Source organism: Phodopus roborovskii, unplaced genomic scaffold (genome assembly GCF_943737965.1).
Source record: "Phodopus roborovskii unplaced genomic scaffold, PHOROB, whole genome shotgun sequence".
Lineage (NCBI taxonomy): Eukaryota > Metazoa > Chordata > Mammalia > Rodentia > Cricetidae > Phodopus > Phodopus roborovskii.
This window is the reverse complement of record NW_026126459.1, coordinates 15,691,755-15,714,063: the sequence shown is the minus strand read 5'-3', so window position 1 is coordinate 15,714,063 and position 22,309 is coordinate 15,691,755. Positions and strand designations below refer to the sequence as shown.

General features: G+C 38.5%; 1 protein-coding gene across 1 annotated transcript in view; it reads right to left on the bottom strand.

Moving 5' to 3' along the window:
- Positions 1 to 22,309, bottom strand: part of Muc19 (mucin 19, oligomeric) — a 206,712-nt gene that overhangs the window by 26,219 nt on the left and 158,184 nt on the right. Inside the window, exons 124-134 of the mRNA XM_051189114.1 lie at positions 21,089 to 21,181; positions 20,822 to 20,923; positions 18,353 to 18,439; positions 17,358 to 17,444; positions 16,226 to 16,315; positions 14,422 to 14,514; positions 14,155 to 14,256; positions 11,600 to 11,686; positions 10,814 to 10,879; positions 9,206 to 9,292; positions 7,783 to 7,863 (exon numbers count right to left, since the gene is read on the bottom strand). Of these exons, the coding sequence (XP_051045071.1) occupies positions 7,783 to 7,863; positions 9,206 to 9,292; positions 10,814 to 10,879; positions 11,600 to 11,686; positions 14,155 to 14,256; positions 14,422 to 14,514; positions 16,226 to 16,315; positions 17,358 to 17,444; positions 18,353 to 18,439; positions 20,822 to 20,923; positions 21,089 to 21,181 (975 nt within the window). The remainder of the gene's footprint in view (positions 1 to 7,782; positions 7,864 to 9,205; positions 9,293 to 10,813; positions 10,880 to 11,599; positions 11,687 to 14,154; positions 14,257 to 14,421; positions 14,515 to 16,225; positions 16,316 to 17,357; positions 17,445 to 18,352; positions 18,440 to 20,821; positions 20,924 to 21,088; positions 21,182 to 22,309) is intronic.

The window sequence follows — 22,309 nt, the reverse complement described above, 5'->3', positions numbered from 1 at the left end:
TTCATTTATTTACTTTATCACTGAACATTCACCACACATTCAATTACCTAAAGTAGAAACTAATCTAGGATTTGGAAACTCTTTTATAAGAAAAGAAGGGAGGGAGGGGGAACTGGGATCAACATGTAAAATAATAAATTAGATTAAAAAAAATGCTTTGACTCCAAAATTTAAATTCAAGCACAAGTTACTGGGGAAAAGGATTTCTATTTTTGTTTCCACAGAAAATGAAAAGATGTGGATTCCTTCCAGACTAATGTGGTTTGATCAAGCCAGATTGCCTGAAAGAATACCAGGTGATCCTACAATCAAAACACCTGGACAAAGCAGCCTTACAGACTACAGCCAGGATTTCTGCATCTTCTTAGAATCCCACATGATAGTGCCCCTTAACAGCAGGGGCACTAATTCCCAAAATTCCCAAATATTGTCTATAAATATTTGTTTTCATTTAAATGGACTTGGTTATATAAAGTATATAATAAATAAAAAAGAGAGAGAGAGAGAGGGATGGAGTAAGTCACACCATGTATGAGAGAAGGAGGGAGAGAAAGTTAGGAAGGAGGGAAGAAAGGTAGGTAGAGGATAAATTATCTTTCTATAGTTTTACAGATATCTACAATATTAGTTTCCTGTTGGCAAGGAGCCAAGCCTTATCCCTTCTTGACCCCTACCACAATTATTCTGTTTTGGGAGTAAGTATTCTCATTTTATACACATTAAATATAATAGCTAGCAATATAGCTAAAATGTCACAGGATAGAAGATTCAAGAAGTTAATATGTTGTGAATATTTGTTCATTTTATACTTTGTATACACATTATAATTATCATTTTTCATGATTGGATTTAGATTATTCACTCTTGCTTCGTCCAAAAGCTAATTGTTTTATGTTTTTATTCTGTCAATTAAGTCTATTCAATATATCCAGTAAAAAAAAATATAGGTGGAAACTACTCTATCAGTTACATTTCTTAGAAAGTTTTTTCTTATCTCTCAAAACAATTAACCAATCAATTCATTTATTTTTAAACTACTTCTTCATCTCAGAAACAAAATGTTATATCATGTAAGTATTGCTTAGTAAGAGCTAACAATAATCCTTCTTTATTCTTCCATATTTCTCCAATAATTACTATAATAACATTTTCTCAGTAAATGCATTGTTTCCAAAATTGAGTGGGTTGTTTTGGTAGTTTATAATTAATTTATTTGCAAAGTCCTTGCTATATCAAATTTTGTTCTAAGTTCTCCGATTTTCAACAGGTAGGAATGATTTTAAATATAGAAAAAAAAAATGCTTCAATTGCTGCCCCATCCAAAGCTGGAGTACTTGCCAGATCTGATGTTCCAGTTACATCCAAATTGAAAATAACAACTTTCAATCTATAGACCTTTGCTCTTTTACAAATGCTATGTAAGCAAAAAATTCATAGTGAAATTAAATTAGTAATTTTAAGAGTTTTACTCCTTATCTTTTAATTGGGTCTTTGAAAAATACTCCCAGACTTGTAAATAGCTGAGGTCTTTCTTTTGGTTGGCTATTGCTGGGTCAGCTTGATATGTTGTGCCTACTTGTTGGATGTCCTGACCTAATGGCCTCAGAGACAAAAGCTCTACCTGTGCTATCTTGTCCTTTGGTAGCTCTTACACTGACTATTCAGTCCCACCTGAACAACATTCAAAACAGGTGGGATTAAATCAACTTCTAGAGTTTCTTGGAAATGAAGGCAATTACTATATACTCTTTTCTGTTCCCATTATGTGCTGGTCAACCCTTTCCAAACACTTCAATGCTTTGCTTGTAATCAACACAATTGATCAGAATGGATAGAATGCTGTGATTATTTGATTCTTTCCTGAATCACAAGGCAAAGTACTCACTGCCTGGCAGGCTAGTCGTTCTTTCTATTGCTACACTTGATTTGTATGAGACTCTGGTTGTCCTTGCTAAAATGAGAGAAGATTAAAGCAGTATAATCATGCTCAACTAAAATAAGCTGTGGACTCAGGACATTCCTGTGACCAGTTTTGCCACCTAAGCCACATTTCCTTTTATTTTAACTGAAGTATTGCAGTCCTTCTTCACCTAACCACGAGGTCAGTATTCTTCATACAAATCCAGAATGGTGTATGGTAATAAATCCTAATCATCAACAATCAGCCGTAATTATTAATGTGTGTAAGAGTTTCTAGCTAAGCCTACTAAAATGCAAATTCTTAGTAGAAACGCTAAGGCTATTTGAAACACTGAAAGGCTAGGGTTTGTGCTGCAAAAAGGCACATGTACAAACTCAATTTGTGGGACAACTAAGGAAGGGAAAAAAATCTGAATGGAGCACTAAGAGAGTTCAGAGCCTCCTATTCTCTTTCCCCAATTTTCTAGATTCTATAAGCATATTTGCACACATGAAGCTATAATACCAACCCCCTGAACAACATGTGCACATACACCCTTTTTTTTTAAATAAGGCTGTAGATTATATATAGGCTCTGCTTCTGTTTTTTCCTGATCAGGTTTGGAAACACATCTTTACATTAGTGCCTCCTGCTTGCTTTGCCATGGTGGCATGGTGCAATTTTGCAGCAGATTTAACTCCCTCCAGTCTTTTTCTGAAGACACACTTTGTTTATGATCTGCTTCTGTTTAAAAACAACAACAACAACAAATAAAACAAAACAAAACAAGCAGCACCAACATGAGCAGTGTATGTCATCTTGTACCATACCACAGAGCACTAGTGCAGGGCTTCTGGGCCATAGGGTAAATGACTAGAGTTCTGTTCCCTTTGTCTGGCCAGCCTCCATGGGGTATGTCATGGTGAGCACCCACCTGCCAAGCAAGAAGCAGCACCTGTTTTTTTCCCCAACCTGTCAACAGCGATGTTGTCAAACATTTGGATTTCTTCCAATCCAAAAAATTGAGAAGTGACATTTCAGTATGGTTTGAATTTGCATTTGGGGGGTACATGAATTTGATCCTCTGTTTCAACACTCCCCACCTGCTTCCAATGTTTGCATATTCTACTTTAATATTAACTGTAAAATGGTTGTGTGCCAATGCCTGTCATTGTCATCTCCCTGCCTGCATTCAGAAAATGCACCTGGTGATTCTGTACTAAGATATTGAGTTGATGGCTGAGGAATCTACATAATTATAAGGAAAAACTCATTCAATCTGCCTATCATTGGCATTCTCTCTTTGTGAGACAATCATAATACAATGCCCTTTTGGCCTCTCTGGGGAAAACTGTTGTCTCTATTTCTCTCAGACCAACTTCTGTTGTGAATTTTATCACTGTGTTTCCTAATCTTGAGAATGCCTTCAATTAATTAATAGAAATCATCAAGTGTCTTCTTCCTAATGACTCATTTTGCACCCTCAGCAATATTGCCTTTCTTTTATGTCATTCATGAACTCCTAATGACTCATTTGGCCACTTCCTGCCTAATTTTCATCTTTTTTTTTTAAATTTGGCATATAACAACATATTTTTCTTTTATTTTTGACAACATAATTATATCATTTCTCTCTTCTTTTTTCTTCCTTCAAATGTTCCCACATAACCCTCCCTGCTCTTTCAATCAAATTCATGACTTTTTCATTAATTATTATTACATGATTAGACTTTGTCTGAAAATATTAAAGTAACAGTATCTGCAATATTTGAGTGACAGGCCTCTTCTCATTTAGTTCTATCCCCTCCCCCAAATCCATTTCCTATATTACTAGTCTTTTTTATTTTTTGTTGGGCAACTTGGTATTTATCCTTCATGTTTGCAGAATCTTTATTTCTCTCTAATATTCCTCCTTATTTTTCATTGATTGCTCTTTGATATTACACTCTTCATATATTTTACTGCAAGTTTCCAAATTCTTATTTTACATCTCTTTATATCCTTATGTTTTTATGTAAACTTACTGCTGTTTTTTTTTAGAACTTCCTTGTTATTGCCAAAATTTTTAATTCACACAAAGGAAAAACTGCACAAAGATTATGTGCAGACATTGGAGTTCTCTTTCCCCTTGTTGTGGATTTGGTTTCTGTGGTGGCATAGTAGCAGGAGATCTATGTAGCGAAAGATAAGCTTCCTGTATGACCCATGTTTCTCAGGCCAAGGGCTCCCTTCTATATCTTATAGAAAAGGAAGTTTTAAAAAATATGTAAGTGTGTCTTTTCCTTCATCTGACTTCTGTTAACAGGTATCATACAACTTTGTCTTCCCATGCATCATTATTTCCTTTGATACCCAGACCACACAGGGATTCATCCACATTCCAAAATGCCTCCCTCTGCTCTAGGTAAGGTCAGTATTACCAATAGGTGCTCAGTTATTTTTCTATGCACTCTCCAACTTTCATTCTTCCAACTCCATGAATGATCTCCCTTGATAATCTCTGATATTCTCCTAGTACTTTTCTTCCAAGAAGGGACTGATTTCTTCTGACTTGGAACTCTATTTGATGCTCTGCCACTGATGGGATCTCCCCATCTGTCCCTCTATTGATGCCTTTGATGGCATCTCACCCCTATTGTGAGTAATCTCAGTGTTGTTTCCTAAGGGGTGGGGGGGTCCTTCCCAGTCTCTGGGATATTTTCTGTCCTGTCTAAAGTCCTCCAGATATAGACTTTGTGTCCCTCTTTGTGACTGATAGAAATACCTGTGTATTCTATTGTATATATCTATCAATGTCCCACCTTTCATGAGACAAAACCCCATTGGTGCCTTGAACCTGTGTGCTGCTGTTCTGTGAGCACAGGTACACATTCAGGATCAAACAGATCTTGTCACTAAACTCTTTAGTGCTTTTTGTAGAAGTATTTCCAGTAAATGGAAATATTTAGGCAAGTGGTTAGACATTGAAACAGAGAGAGACATGACATTTAAAAGATAGGATAAGAAAAGTCCTCCCCAGACACATTCATAAACAGTGCACCCACATTCTTTCCAGAGGGAATTTAGTATGTCCCATTTTTAAATAAATGATTCTATTAAGACCTCCCACTTGAGGGATTTTAGTGATTATACTGGGAATATGCATGCAATAGGTTGTATCCTTTAGTAGATTGCTGTGCATCTCACACTGCTTTAATATTTATCCAACAGGTTCATTTTTATTGTTTTCCACTTTGCAGAAACATAGTCTAAGCTTAGAGACTATTTTCACTTCTGCCTTCCTGACACCTAAAATATATATGTCCTTGAGGTCTCCGAAATTGGACATAGCCCTAAAACTATGTGGCACTTTCCTTTGTGCTGAGACATTACTTAAGGTGTTTCCCAGCCTCATCATACACTGGTAATATGGTCTTCTAAAAATAGGATAAATCTATTACTTTTTAACTTCTGCTAACAACACCCCTTATCGAAAAGTAAGCTCTGGATAGATACCCAAAGGACTGTATAACCTACTACAGTGGCAACTCTATATCCATTTAATGTTGCTATTTTTACAATAGTAAGGAACTAGAATCAGTCTAGATATCTGTTGACAGAGAAGCTGGTAATAAAAATATGGTACAAAGGATTATGAAGTATGCCAGAACATGGATGGAAGGAAAGGACAAACTTGAAGTAACCTAGACTCAGAAAGACAAACACAACACTCTCATGTGTGGATCCCAGCCTCCAGCTGTGAAATAAATATATCTAGATGGGAGGAAATGTGAGTAAAGGCCAAGAACAAGAAAATGGTCCATGAGGCTAGGAAAAAGTGGTCTTAAGAAAGGGGAAGAAAATGGAATAAAGTAGGAAAGGGGTATGTGGAGAAAAGAGGTGGAGATATGAAAGGGTAGCAGAGCAGGGAGAGCACCGACCCCTTGCCTGACCTGGTGGTGTAATAGAGATGGAGGTCTCTGTGCCTGCTGTTCCAGGTGAGCTTCCCTGGCCTGCTCCTGAGCTGGTTCCCACAGATCCTCCTGTCGAACCTGGCAAACAACAGCAATGGATTTTCATATGCCTGCTGCTGCTTTGAGAGGATTCTCGGAAATGCAGTCAAACTTCAATGTTCTCCATTTCCACATCTACAACAGCCTTCATGTTTTCCTGATTGAACATATTCATGACACCCCAGGGCATGTCTGGAATTACCTGAGGTTCCTAGAGTGGTAGCTTCAGAGCCTTGTACCCTCGGTGTGCTGGCTTTTCCTTGAGTAGGCATTGGCCTAGTGGGACCATTTGTACCTACTAATGAGAAAATAGCAATTGAACCCTAGACACAAATAAAATATTTATACTATTTAGATCTGATATAACTGCACTTATTGTTCCTTGGATATGTTTGGATGTGATTCAGGGACACAAGCCCTAAAAAGTTCACAAATCAAACTCAGGCATCTAGATCCAGCTGGACTCCTTAAACATATGAGCCAATGACCAATATAAATAACAATTGAAGCTATGACAGATTTATTCTTTGAAGTTGTTGTCAAACTAAATAGAAAAGAAAAAAATAAAGAAAATTAATAAAAATGCAAACACTACCCCACTGTGTCAGTTGGATGTTTCCCAAGAGAATGGGCTCAGTTTCAGGCCTTAGTACTTACTCCTGTAAGAAGTACCTTGTAATGGCTCTCAGCCTAGAACCCAATTTCACATCTCCCCTCATTACCACTGACAGAGCCTGATAATCAAAGGGCACAGTGATTGAGTTTTTCTTAAGGTCCCAGCAAACTGATTCAGACCTTGTGGAAATGTGGGTTCATGGATATCATTTTAAAATCACAATCAGTTGCCCAGCATGGTGGCACATGCCTTTAATCACAGCATTCAGGACCCAGAGACAGGCGGATCTCTGTGAGTTTGAGGCCAATCTGGTCTATAGAGTGAGTTCCAGGACAGCCAGAGCTACATAGAGAAAGCCTATCTTGAACACCCCCCCTCAAAAAAAAAAAAAAAGAAAGAAAAGAAATAAAATCCTTAAAGGAGCCGGATTACTTAGTCATTTGAACTATGTTCCTTATGTGTGATAGTTTGAATAAGAGTGGTCCCCAGATGCTCATATATTTGAATGATAGTTCTCCAGTTAGTAGAACTTTTTTGAAAAAAATTAGAAGATTTGGCCTTGTTGGAGTATATGTAGCCTTGATTGGAAATATGGCTTTGTTGAAGGAAATGTGCCTTTCTGAGAGGAGGTGTACCTCTGGTGTTGCGTTTTCTGGTCTCAAAAACCCAAATCAGGACCAATCTAGATCTTTTCCTACCTTTTTCCTAAAGAGTAGCATATACGGTCTCAACTATTTTTCCAGCATTATGACTGTATGCCTGCCTCCATGTTCCCTGTCATGATGGTCAGAGACTAACACTCTGAAACTGTAAGCAAGGCCCCAGCTAAAGTTTCATTTTATAAGTTGCCTTAGCCATGGGATTTCATGATAGATAGCAATAGTAATCCTAATTAAGGCACTCTGTAAATTCTATTTGTCAACAAATTATCTTATTAATGAATACTGTCCTACAATATCTCTATGTCATATGTTTTGATACATGATTGTCAATATCCTAGATTCACAAGGACAAGCACATTTTCTTCATCTTTTGTTGGTTTCAGCTTTGACCAACAAATGACAGATGATGAGGTAGATCTAATGTTGCTTTTGTATCTTGTACATTTAATAATATCTCAAATCACAGAAATGTTATCACCTAGCCATTAAAGTTTACTACCTTACAAGGTACATGTGTGGCTAGTAGGGAAACTCTGAAGTGTGAAATAATGATATGATAATTTTATTAACATATTTTTACAATTTTTCTATTGACTGATTATATAGTCTTACCTCCTCTGAATTCTGTGTCATTACCATTTCCTTCCCCTTTGCCTGTTGTTGTGGTTACTCTCAAAGACTCTAGAGTTGTTGCTGATACAGAAAAAATAGCAGCTTAAGTGTCTACTCAAGAAAGGAGGAACATAAAATTGTAACGTGATCAGCTAAAGCAATTATGAAAGATTAAAGATATTATGACTCAGTTAAATACAAGGAATAACTATGTATGGCATTGTATTTTAGAAAAAGAAATATCTGTTAAACATTCATGTATAACAGTCTGGGCCAGGATTCTCAATCACAACTGAGTTTGCCTTCTGTGAATTTTGGTTGTAGGTTTGCTTTTGTTCCTGCACTTTCAACTGAGGAGTTAATTGGAGCTGTGGTTTCAATAGAGCCCCAAAAATATCAAAGGGAATACTCAATTAAAGTTTAGATAGATGCATTTACCAGCAGAGGAATAAACTTTCATATTCTTTGTCCTCAAGAAAATATAACAGGTGTATACAGTAAATGTCATTCTGGGGTTTCCTAAACTATAATTCTATTATGATAGGCTCAAATATGTTAGTGTTCTCTTCTGGCACTATTTTTACACAGACACATTAAGGATCTGGGATTGGGTCAACCATATGGCCATATATTTGATGCAGTTTCTGTGCTTTAAGTGAGAAACAGGGTGATGACTCCACAATTGTCAACACCACCTTCTCACCTGATTGTTCTCCAGGCTGAGTTGATTGATTGCTAGATGCTCTAGTTGTTTCACCAGGTGATGGTGTAGTGGTTCCTTTCAGAGTAAACAGGAAATGGATATTAGGACCTCTGGCAAAACACATCATGGAAACACTGATCTCTGATACCACATCTCTTCCATATATGTCTTTTCACTTCTTCCTTTCTAACTCAGCATTCACAACATTCAATCATAAAATATGTACAGTTTTTATAATAATTGAATATGATCCAATTTTTACTAGATGCATTTTAGCTTGCCATTTATTTGTTTGTTTGTTTGTTTGATGTCCCTAAGCTGAACTCAGTGCTTCTGAAATGAGGCTGCACAGTGTAATATATTAATGCTTTTAAAATTGTTTCCCAAACAGTTTCAATGTCAATGAGTCTGAAAGTCCCTCTATTTGTATTACAAAAATATCACTAGTGATTCTCCTATCTAAGCCCCATTAAAAGTCACATTCCCATTCCAATAGCCAAAGCCTCCCAAGATGTAAGGGATTCTCAAAACACTGGCTATGTTAACACTCAGGCTAACTAGAGAAATATTATCTATTCCACATCTGTTATTATAGCTTTTCATGCAGTAGTCCCTACAGTATAAGTTTCCTACTACTCATTTTTATCGTGTACCAATAACTATGTCCAGATAATGGGCTCCACACATTACACCCAAGTCAGACAGGTCTCTCTGCTTTACCTGTACGGCCACTAGCAGAGGCTGTGAGTAACCTAGTCGATGTTTCAGGTCTCATGGTGGTGGAGACTCCAGAAGTGTTTATGGTTCCTAGAATCAAGAACAAATTAGAAGTTGAGGACCTGATTGTTTTCCTTTGAATATTTTAGGAGTCCAGGGAATGGAAATGGAAAATTTTGAGCCCCCTGCTCTTCTCAGCACCACAGTATCATTCAGTTAAACCCCAGGAGGACAAGGGAGCTCCCCCTTCATCAGAGCACAGGCAGGGGCTACTGGATCATTACCCCAACCTGCTGTCTCCCACCTGAAGCTGTGGCTCCAGTGCTTGCTTCTCCAGGAGTGCTGACACCTGCTGTACCAGGGCTGGATCCAGATGATGCCTCGGGTGATCCTTGTTGATCAAGGGAACAAATGTTACACTGAGTTTCTGTGAATTCAACTTTCATAAAAGGACTACCAAGCCTGTCTGCTTTTCCCTGAAAAATCACTTATCTACAAAAATTCATAACTGTGGAGTGAGACTCCAGATCCTAGCTAATCATACCATTTTTACTAATGTTTTCATACTTTATGAAACAAGAATCATGTCAGTTTCTCAATATTCACCATTGAGTGATCTCATTTTTCCTCTTGCTTATAATACCATTGACACAGCTCCCACAATTATTTCTGTCTGGATAGTTATTTTATGATCATACTATTTTTTTTTTAAATTATACATTCTGTTCAGTTTTCCCTTCCTCTTCTCTTTCAAGTCCCTGTTCTTACTTCCCCTTCACTCCCCAATCCACTTTGTCTTTGTTTCTGTTCAGAAAGGTCAGGCCTCCCATGGGTATCAACCAACCTTGGCTTATCAAGTTGCAGTAGTACTAAGCACCTCCCCTCCCATTAAGGGTGGGCAAGGCATCCCAGTATGAGGAATAAGTTACCAAAAGCCAATAAAAGCATTAGGAACAATCCCTGTTCCCACTATTAGGAGTCCCACAAGTAGACCAAGTTACACAACTGTCACATATATGGAGAGAGCCTAGGTTGGTCCCATGGAGGTTCCCTGATTGTTGGTTCAGAATATGTGAGCTCTTATGAGCCATGTTAGTTGTTTGTGTGAGTTCCTTTGTGATGTCCTCAACACCCCACTACTGGCTTCTCCAATCCTCACTCCCTCTCTTCAGCATGACTCCCTGAGCTCAGCCCAAATGCATGACAGTGGTTTTATGCAATTGTTTTCATCAATTACCAGATGAAGGCTCTTGAATGACAAATGGGGAGGTAACTAATTATGAGAATAAAATAGCAGAGTGGGGAGATAAATACCTACTTCATATTTTTCTGTATTTCACATAGCACCATATAGAGTAGTAGGAATACAATCTGTAGATTTAAACGATTTCTCATCTCTGAGGCAATTGGCATCAACCTATCATGCTTCACAGATTCCCTAGATTACTCAGAATGCAACAAATAACTTTATTATCTTTCTAGCCTATGGAGTACTTGGCCTCACAATGGAAACAATGTGACAGATGTCCAGGAAATCTTTTATCAATGGAATCAGGACACTGAGCTTTCAGGCCTCCTGCTTGCTCATCACCTGCCCCTGCCTCTCATTACCTGTTCTTCCAGATGTGCTTTCTGCAGTGGCTCCAGAAGCTGGTGCACTTGTTATTCCACCTGTGGCTGAGGGGTAAAAGGAGCTTTCTGAATTGAACAGTAAAGAAAATCATCTCCAGGGTCTTCTATCACTCCTTCATAGCCCTAGTTCCTTCAAAGTTGTCCCTAATCTCCTTTCCTCACCCTCATTATCCCACTCTAAATCCTGGAGACAGATGACCTGGATCCATGTGGGGGGACACTATGTTGTGCTTACATGGGCAGCAGAGGCTAATGCCTCTGCCATTTTCATACTCCTGGTCCTACTGTACTCATATAACATGGACCTGCTGTATTCACAGTCAAATCCTGCTAGGCTGAAAGTCATGGTCTTGCATACTCATACTCATGGTCCTGCTGTGTCACTCACACTCATGGTCCTGTTGTGCTCACACTCATGGTCTTGCTGTGCGGTCACACTCATGGTCTTGCTATGCTCACTCACAGTCATGGTCCTGTTGTGCTCACACTCACGGTCTTGCTGTGCTCACACTCATGGCCCTGCTGTGCTCATACTCCTGGTTCTGCTCTGCTCACACTCATAGTTCTGCTGTGATCACATGCATGACCTATCCTATCTTAGGCCCTGACTGACTAACTGGGTAGTGGAGTTTCAACATATTCTTGTTCCAGAGTTGGAGATTAGGAAATGTGACACAATTGCATCTGTGCACATTCACCATATCTTCTATATCCCACTGTGACACTTTCCCCATTATAGGTGTAGATGTGCAACCCCTGGCCTACCTGGCACTTCTGCACTGGTAACTCTAGAGCTATTATCTCCAGGTGTGCTGCCTTCTTTACCACTTGGTGTGGTTGTGGTAGTGCCTGCTGTTAGAAGAAATTGGCATTTAAAATTACCCCAGATGTCATCAACACATTGAACATTCTCATCAATATCCACAGCAGAATATCCCATTTTACCATCCTTGGTGAAATTCCTGGGCCATATTGATTTATTGTAAGCCTAAGAATCAAACTCAAGCGGTCTAGGCCTTGAATTTCTACCCAAACCTCTAGTTCTCAAGCTCTGTGCAGAAAAATTAGTTTTATAAACATTCCAGTCATAGGGAACTGAAGCTTTGAATGCAGCATTTATAACATGAATTAAAAATTAAGATTAAATAATGAATATATTTAAAAATGTCACAGTACATGTCTAAGCACAATTATGGAATGACATGATCCAAAATGACCATATCCTTAATAGCTGTTGACATGGTCCTTGTGGTTCTTCTAGAATTTTCCTAGATTATTTTATTGTTTGAGACTTGGCCCTGTTGAGCTGACTCTTTACTGTGTGCAGTAGACTTGCTGAGATGAAGGAGGAAATAGTCTGTGGAAGCAAATTTGCAAAGGGGCATTTCACACATTCCCTGCTCTTTCCTAAACACAAGGCTGTCACTGCTCTCATCATTGGTATCTTCTGGTTTTCCTAGTTTGTGAGCATTTCCGATACTCAAGTCCATGTTTGAAATTAGCTGGGGTTCCTGGGCTTGTAATTCCAGGTCTAGTGGGGACTTATATATCAATTGAGGGAGAAATAACAATTATAAATGCATTAAACAAATAATCTTACTCATATTGGCCTAAATTTCATATATCAGTCAAGTTATTTGTGTTGATTACATATAATTCAGTGACCTAATGCAGGTCACTTTTACTAATATACAACACATCCAAGAGCCAAACTCAAGCATCCTCTTCTAGCTAATCACAAACTTATGTGCCAGAGACAAATCTACATTCCCATGTTGTCATAGACTGATGCTATAAAATGCCTTGAGTAAGATGAAAGAAGGGAACACAGTACAAATCCATGGACAACAGAGAGATGAGCCCCTTGATAAACATGTTTCTTTCCAAGAGCATATACTCTATTTCGTATTTCAGCACACCAGAAACCAGAAAATGCACATGCAGGAATCTTTGGTTTTAAAACCTAACGACTGCAAAAGGGACAGTGGCAGAAATGGAAGGAGTCGACAGAAGGGCACATGCATGTTCAAATGTGTTGTAAGAAATTCTCAAAGTTTGATAAACATTTTAAAAATATAAATTAAAACCCTTATTGGGACTGAGCGATGTGAAGGTATCTTAGGGCACATTCTACTCTTTTAAAAGACTTATTTTGTGCTCAGAACCCCTGTAAGATGGTTCACTATCATTACTAACTCTAGTTACAGGAGAATCCCAAACTTCTGGGCTCACTGGACAACGAATAGTCATTGTCCTCAAAGCTCTCTTGAAGCTGTGCACTCTAATCCAGATTGAGCCAGGTTGTAAAATGAGCATAGTGTCTGGAAAGGATGGAGTGGAGCTGCTCTTTCACCAATGTAGCCAATCAAATCACACAAGAACCAGTAGCTCCAGGGTCTTCTTCCCCAGAAATGTTGACACCCGCTGCTTCATCAGTTGACTCAAAAGGTGCCCTGGTTGAGCCTGACACTGACTAGTAGGGTAAAAGTCAGCACCAAATAATGCGAAATTGGTACTTTCTGAAGGTGGTAATAATTATTCTTGCTTCTTCATTAAAAACAAAACAAAGAAACAAACAAAACAGATTAATCTACCTACAAACATCCCTGTTGGTATGAGTTCCTTGATGATAATTACACACAGCTAAGAGGCTATATTCTGTCCATTAAGATATTCTTCCTCCTCTAACATCTGGGTAGATCTCTCAGTATTAAACACTGACTTAACTAAAAGAGCCCTTCCTCATTTCCATAACACATTTCACACCATTCCTCCCTGTTCCTGTTCGTTTGCTTCTTTGGTTTTTAAAATGTCAATATAATTGCAGACCATTACTAGGGGTGTATTTGAGGTAATTAACCCCCTCCTTCTATTCTCAACATCCCATACTACATCACACAAAGTATTAAGAATATACCAAACATATGGTTTCTGTCATATCGCTAGGGCCACAGGGGAACAAATGGAAAACTGAAAAATCCTCCAAAAAGGAAGACTGGATTAGTTTTGAACATCCTGTCCAAAATCTCCTGCTTGATATCCCTCAGCTGAACACCCTCAGTACCTCTTTCCCCAGTGTGCTTTCCCCAGATGTGCTTTCCCCAGATGTGCTTTCCTCAGATCTACTGCTGTCTTTTTCTGCTCTTCCCCTTGTTCCTTTGGTGAGAAGAATGGGGCTTAATAGTGACATACATCAAGAATGAAGTCCTTGAATATATTTAATCATATTACAAATGCCATTCCTATCTATAGTGTTTCTGGCAATCTTTGTAAAACCATGTACTGATCCACTCTTAGATCCTGAAGATGCCCTGTCTGACCTGATGGTGTGACAGAGCCGGTGAATCCAGTGCCTGGTGGTGTTCCAGCGGAGCTTCCCTTGCCAGCTCCTGAGCTGGTTCCTACAGATGCTCCTGTTGAACCTGGCAAACACGAGAGCAGTGATTCTAATGTGTTGCTGCTTTGAAAGGGATTCTGGGGAATGCAATCAAACATTCAATTCCTTGGCTTTCTACTATGTGAACCACAGATGTCATGTTTTCCTGGTTGGACACACAGAAGGCATTGAGGTGAATGTGTGCAATTACCTGAGGTTCCTGGACTTGCAGCCGCAGTGCCTTGTTCCCTGGGTGTACTGCCTTCTCCTTGAGTAGACACTGCCACAGTGGGACTTCCTGTGCCTAATAATGAGATAATTGCAATTGAAAATGCCCTAAACACAAATAAAATAATTCATATTGTTTAGATAATGTCTATCTGGCCTTCTTTTTCCTGTTGATTGGATGTGATTAAGGAACATATATCAGGTCACTGAACTGGTTAAGAACACATTCATATGTCAAACATAAGCAATACCTCCATCTTGTCTTCTTAAACACATGGACCAATACTAAAACACCATTCTCAAGCTGTTACATATTTATGCTTTGCGATATTAGTCAAGGTAAAGAGACATGGAAAAGCTTTAAGGAAGGCTCAAGTCCAAAGAAAGTCTTCTTCAGCAGAACAACCATACTCCACTGTGTCATCTGATCTTTTCCTGGAGTTGTTGCTCTGTTTTGCACCTTAGCACATTACTCCTGTAAGAAGCCATGTGGGATCCCTATCAGTTGAGGACCTAACTCTGCATCTCTTATCTCCACTGTTAATGCCTGATGATCCAAGGGCATCATGGACTGATTTCTTCTAGATGCTCCAATATCTCTGATTCAGATTAAAGAAAATGCAGCTTCACAGCTATCACATTAAAATTACAATTTTTTGAGGATGACAGATTATTAATTCTCTTGAACTATTTGTGTGACGTTTTGAAGGAGAATGGTTCTCAAATGCACATGTATTGGAATGTTTTTCACACTGTTTACTGAACTGTTTTGGAATATTAACATGTATGTCTTTGTTGGAGGATGTTTCCTTGTTTGGAGAACTATGATCTGTGAAGGAGATGTGTGATAGGGATTGAGCTCTGAGGTATTTAAAACCCTTACGTGGCAGAATTTATTTTTTTTCCCCTACAATCTGCCCATAGAAGAGGAGGTAAGCCTTCAGCCACTGTTCCAGCACGATGACTACATCTCTGTAACCAAGTTTTGTGCTATGATGATTATAGACTAAACATCTAAAGCTGTAGGCAGGCTCCAAATTAAATGTTCACTTTATAAGTTGCCTTATAGCAAGCCTAAGACCTTCTGTGTACTTTCTAGTTTTCAAAAATTATTAAATTAATTTATATTAACCTGCAAGGTATCTCAGTCACATATTTCAAGTCAAGACTCTGGAGGATCCAGATTCTTGAGAATGAGCTCATCCTCCATTCTGGGCTTAAGCTTTTACCCTCAGATCACAGAATAGAGGAGGATTCAGAATATGACATCTGTATCTAAAATTGCATTTTTATGTGTACAAATCTTTCATAATCACATAAAAGACATTGCCTATCTATTAATGTTCACTAACCTATAAGGTCCTAGTGTAAAGTTAATAGGGGTCCTGTGAAATGTCATGTAGACATGTCATCATTTCACTAACATATTTTTATCGCATTCCTCTTTACATGGTTTGTATACTTGCTATAAATGTTGTGTCATTGGTATTCTCTTTTCTATTGGTTGTTGCTTTCACTACATTTGAAAATTCTAGACTTGTGTCTCTAACAAGGTGGAGACAATGTAAGCACCTACACTATCTACAATAGTATTTTCAACACTCAAAGAAGGTTGAAAAAAATTGATCACATGACACATTAATGTATCTGTGGAAGAATCATGATGCTATAATTCAATTAATATGAGGAATAACAGAGCCTGCTGTTGTATATCAGAAAAAAATATTTCTGTTTAGCATTGAGGTATAACAGGCTTAGGTCAGGATTCTCATTCACAATTATTTTACCTTCCGTGGTTCCAGAACTAGGGAGGCTGGAGTGCAGGGTTGATGTGGTGCCTGCAACTCCCACTGAGGAGGTGAGAGTAGTTGACCTTTCTGCAGAGCGTGAGAAAACACCAAAGGAAATTCTCATTAAAATTTGGGAATAACCTGGTAACCAGGGATGGGGTCCCACTTTTCATTTTATTTTTCCTAAGAAAGTAGAGTAGATGAATGCAGTAAATGTCATTCTGGAGATTCCTAAACTAGTATTCTTCTGTGATAGTTTCAAATATGTTACTTTTTACTTCTGGCACTGTTATTGCACAGACACAGTAAAGGATCTGGGATGGGTCAACCAGATGTCCATATATTTATGCAGCTACTATGCTTTAAGGGAGGAACATGGTGAAGACTCCACAGTTCTGAATGCCACAAGCTCACCTGAGTTTTCTCCTGGCTTGGTTGATTGACTGCTAGTGGCTCTACTTGTTTCACCAGATGATGGTACAGTGGTCCCTTTCATTTTGAACAGGAAATGAATATTAGGACCTCTGCTAAAGCACATCATGTCATGCTACACTCTGATTTCACATCTCTTCCACTTATTCATTTATACTTCTTCATTTCCAATGTAGCATTTCCAAAATAAATTAATCACACAGTTTTTAGAATAAATGTGTGTGCCATTATAAAATGGATGAATTTTAGCTTGCTAACTATGATGTATTTAATATCCCATCACTAAGCTCTGTACCTCTGAAGTGAGTTTGCACAATGGAGTCAACTGACCCCTTCCCTTTTTAAATCTTTCTAACACACATAGAAAATCAAAGAGTCTGAAAGTACCAACATTTACATTAAAAGACTATTATCACTAGAGATTCTCCTTTCTAAGCCCCATTAGAAATCATATTCCCAATTCAATAAGCCAAAGCCTTACAAGTGTAATGATTTCTCAAAACACTGTGGCCATGTGCACACTCAGGCTAACAACAGCAATATACATATCCAACCATTGTTATTACAGCTTTTCATGTAGTAATCCAAATATCATCAATTTCCTAGCACTCCTTTCTACTGTGAATGAATAACCCACCACATACACAAAATAGGCTCCATCCACACACAATTCAGACACCTCACTTTCTCTTTTTACCTGCACTGCTCTTGGCAGAGGTGGTGACTGGTCTCGTTGTTGCCTCAGGACTCACAGTGGTGGAGCTTCCAGAAGTTTCCATGGACACTAGGATGAAGAACAAATTAGAAGTTGAGGACCTGGTTCTGTTCCTTTTTTTCTGTGAATATTTTATAAAGGTCAGGAAATGAAAATGGGAAATTAGGATTCCCCCATCACTTCTTGGCACAGCAGGATCATTGAGTTAAAACCCAGGAGGATGAGGGAGCTCCTGCTTCTTCAGGACACAGGCAGGAGCTGCTGAACCATCACCCTGGGCTACTGTGTCCCACCTGAAGCTGTGGTTCCAGTGTGTGCTTCTCCAGGAGTGCTGACACCTGCTGTACCAGGACTCGATCCAGATGATGCCCCAGATGAGCCTTGTGTTCATCAGGGGAAATATGTTAGAGCAAAATTCTTTAGAGTAATAATTATGCTGAAAAATCTAGTAATCCTGTTCTTTTTTTCCTTAAAAATGATATGTCCACACACATACACAACTGGAGTGTGCGACTCCAAATCTCAGTAAAATATACTATTCTTATCATGAATTTATTCTATTGATGTTGTTCCTTTAAGAAATAGCAATCATTTTGATTTATCAACATTAAATATTGAGTGACCATGTTTATCCTTGTTCCTATAATACAATTGACACAGCTGCCACAATGCTTCCTGTGTTTATATCTTCTGTGCTGGGATTAAAGCTGTGTGCCACAACTTTGATTTTCTGGAATTTTCATAGATTATAAGGGTTTTTTGACACTAAGTTCTTTCAGCTGAATCTTTAATGTGTGCAGCAGACTGGCTGAGATGAAGCAAGAAACAGTCTGTGCAAGCATTTATGGACAGGGGCATTTCACACATTCCCTGCTTTTTCCTAAATACAAGGCCATGTCACTGCTGCCATCATTCGCATCTTCTGGTTGTCCTAGTTTGTGCACATTTCAGATACTCAGGTCCATGTTTAGAAATACCTGAGGTTCCTGGGCTTGTATTTCCAGGTCTTTGTTCCTCTGATGTGCTGTCTTCCTCATCACTGGATGTAGGTCTAGTGGAGACTTCTATAGCAATTTAGGGAAAAATAACAATTTTAAATTCATTAAACTAGTAATCTTACTCATATTAGCAAAAGTTTCATATATCAATCAAATTATGTGTGTTAACTACATAAAATTCAGTGACCTAATGAAGATCACTTTGACTAATATACAACATATCCAAGAGCCAAACACAAGCATCCTCTTGTAGCTATATATACATGTACTCATATGCCACAGACAAATCTACATTTCCATCTTGTCATAGACTGATGCTATAAAATGCCTTGAGTGAGATGAAAGAAGGGAATACAGCAAAAATCTATGGTCAACAGAGAGATTACAGTCCCTTGTTACAGTTGTTTCTTTCCAAGAACATACATGCTATTTCGTGTTTCAGCACTCAAGAACCAACAAAATGCACAGCCAGGGACCCTTGGTTTTAAAAATCAAGGACGTTAAAAGGAATGGTAATACTTACAGAAATGGAAGGAATTGACAGAAGGGAACATGTATGTTCAAATATGTTGTAAGAAGTTCACAAAGTTTAACAAACATTTTAAAAATATAAATTAAAACCCTTATTGGGACTGAGCGATGTCAAGGTATCTTAGGACACAATCTACTCTTTTAAAAGACGTATTTTGTGCCCAGAACCCCTGTAAGATGGGTCAAAATCATTTCTAACTCTAGTTATAGGAAAACCAAACATCTGGCCTCACTGGACGTTCCTTAACGGAAACACATATGCCCGTAAAGAGTCAAATTATAAGAAAAAAATAAAGGTCATTAAAATTACTTTTGATGGAGGTCCATATTCAATAACTGTGTTCAAGAACCTACAATAATTGCCAAAATTCTCTCTATTTGGTCATACAAATGTCATTGTATATCCCAATCTCATCCTATTTTCCACAGTAATAAGGTTTGCCATGTCACTGTGGCTATAAGCACACCCTGCACAGATCACAGCCTCCTTAAATACCACCAGACTCTCACTACTTATGATTATGGAATAGGAGGAAAAGGTTTGATACATAACCATTCTTTTCTATCCTACAACAAACTCTGCACAGAAAAACAGCTGTGTGCACACAATTCCTTTGAACATCTGTGTCTCTCTCTCTCTGTTTTCTCTCTCTGCCCCTCTCTATCTCTCTCTCTTTCATGTTCTCAAATTTCTGCTAATAGATGATATTTTTGCAGCTGGTGTTCCATGGATTAGATCAATGGACTTCACCAGCATGCTTATGGTTCCTGAAACCAACAAGTTGATAGTTTTGAGCATCATCAGATCCCTCCTCCCATACTTAAATGTTTTCGAAGTTCTATTAAAACAATGAACAGTCATTGTCCTCAAAGCTCTCTTGAAGATGTGCACTCTAATCTAGATTGAGCCAGGTTGTAAAATGAGCACAGTGTCTGGAATGGATGGAGTGGAGCTGCTCTTCCACCAATGCAGCCAATCAAATCACACAAGAACCTCTGGCTCCAGAGTCTGCTTCCCCAGAAATGTTGACACCTGCTGCTTCATCAGTTGATTCAAAAGGTGCCCTGGTTGATCCTGACACTGATTAGTAGAGTAAAAGTCAGCCCAACATAATGCAAAATTGGTACTTTCTGAAGGTGGTAATAAATATTCCTGCTTATTCATTAAAAACAAACAAAAAAGATGAATTTGCCTACAAACATCCCTGGTGGTATGAGACTCTTACTGTCCATTACATACAGGTATGAGGCTGTATCCTGTCCATTAGAATATTCTTCCTTTTCTACTATCTGGGTATTTCCCTCAGTATTAAACACTGACTTAACTAAAAGAGCTCTTCCTCATTCCCATAACACCATTCACACGATTCCTCCCTGTTTATTTGCTTCTTTGGTTTTTGAATTTCCAATATAATTGCAGATCTTTACCAGGGAATGGAGATTGAAGTAATTGACACCCTCCTTCCATTCTCTACATCCCATACCACAACAGACAAAATGTTAAGAATATATAAAACATATGTGTTTCTATCATATCTGTAGGGCCACAGGGCAACAAATGGAAAACTGGAACTTCCCAGGAAAAAGGAAGACTGGATTAGTTTTGAACATCCTGTCCAAAATCTCAATCTTGATATCCCTCAGCTGAACACCCTCAGTACCTCTTTCCCCAATGTGCTTTCCCCAGATGTGCTTTCCCCAGATGTGCTTTCCTCAGATCTACTGCTGTCTTTTTCTGATCTTCCCCTTGTTCCTTTCATGAGAAGAATGGGGTTTAATAGTGACATACATCAAGAATGAAGTCCTTGAGTATATTTAATCATATTACAAATGCCATTCCTATTTATACTGTTTCTGGCAATCTTTGTAAAATCATGTACTGATCCACTCTTAGATCCTGAAGATGCCCTGTCTGACCTGATGGTGTGACAGAGCCGGTGAATCCAGTGCCTGGTGGTGTTCCAGGGGAGCTTCCCTTGCCAGCTCCTGAGCTGGTTCCTACAGATGCTCCTGTTGAACCTGGCAAACACGAGAGCAGTGATTCTAATGTGTTGCTGCTTTGAAAGGGATTCTGGGGAATGCAATCAAACATTCAATTCCTTGGCTTTCTACTATGTGAACCACAGCAGTCATGTTTTCCTGGTTGGACACACAGAAGGCATTGAGGTGAATGTGTGCAATTACCTGAGGTTCCTGGACTTGCAGCCGCAGTGCCTTGTTCCCTGGGTGTGCTGCCTTCTCCTTGAGTAGACACTGCCACAGTGGGACTTCCTGTGCCTAATAATGAGAACATTGCAATTGAAAATGCCCTAAACACAAATAAAATAATTCATATTGTTTAGATAATGTCTATCTGGCCTTCTTTTTCCTGTTGATTGGATGTGATTAAGGAACATATATCAGGTCACTGATAAGAACACATTCATATGTCAAACATAAGCAATACCTCCATCTTGTCTTCTTAAACACATGGGCAAAACTAAAACACCATTCTCAAGCTGTTACATATTTATGCTTTGCGATATTAGTCAAGGTAAAGAGACATGGAAAAGCTTTAAGGAAGGCTCAAGTCCAAAGAAAGTCTTCTTCAGCAGAACAACCACACTCCACTGTGTCATCTGATCTTTTCCTGGAGTTATTGCTCTGTTTTGCACCTTAGCACATTACTCCTGTAAGAAGCCATGTGGGATCCCTATCAGTTGAGGACCTAACTCTGCATCTCTTATCTCCACTGTTAATGCCTGATGATCCAAGGGCATCATGGACTGATTTCTTCTAGATGCTCCAATATCTCTGATTCAGATTTAAGAAAATGCAGTTTCACATTTATCACATTAAAATCACAATCTTTTAGAGGCTGAAAACTATGTTCATGTGTGTGACGATTTGAAGGAGAATGGTCCTCAAATGCGCATGTATTTAAATGCTTGTCAAACCATTTATTGAACTGTTTTGGAAGTATTAGGGGACATGTCTTTGTTGGAGGATATTTCCTTGTTTGGAGAGCCATCATCTGTGAAGGAGATGTGTGATTGGGGTTGCGCTCTGAGGTATGTAAAACACATGTGAGGCTGAATTTAATTCTATTCCTGACTTCTGCCTACAGAATAGAAGGTAAACTTTAATCCACTGTTCCAGCACAATGACTACATCTCTGTAACCATGTTTTGTGCTATGATGATTATAGACTAAACATCTGATGCTGTAGGCAGGCTCCAAATTAAATGTTCACATTTTAAGTTGGTTTGGTCATGCTGCTTTATCACAGCAATAGCAAGACTAAGACCTTATGTTTATGTTCTATTTTTCAAAAATTATTAAATTAATTTATATTAATCTGCAAAGTGTCTTAGTCACATATATCAAATCAAGACTCTGGGTGGTCCAGATTCTTGAGAATGAGCT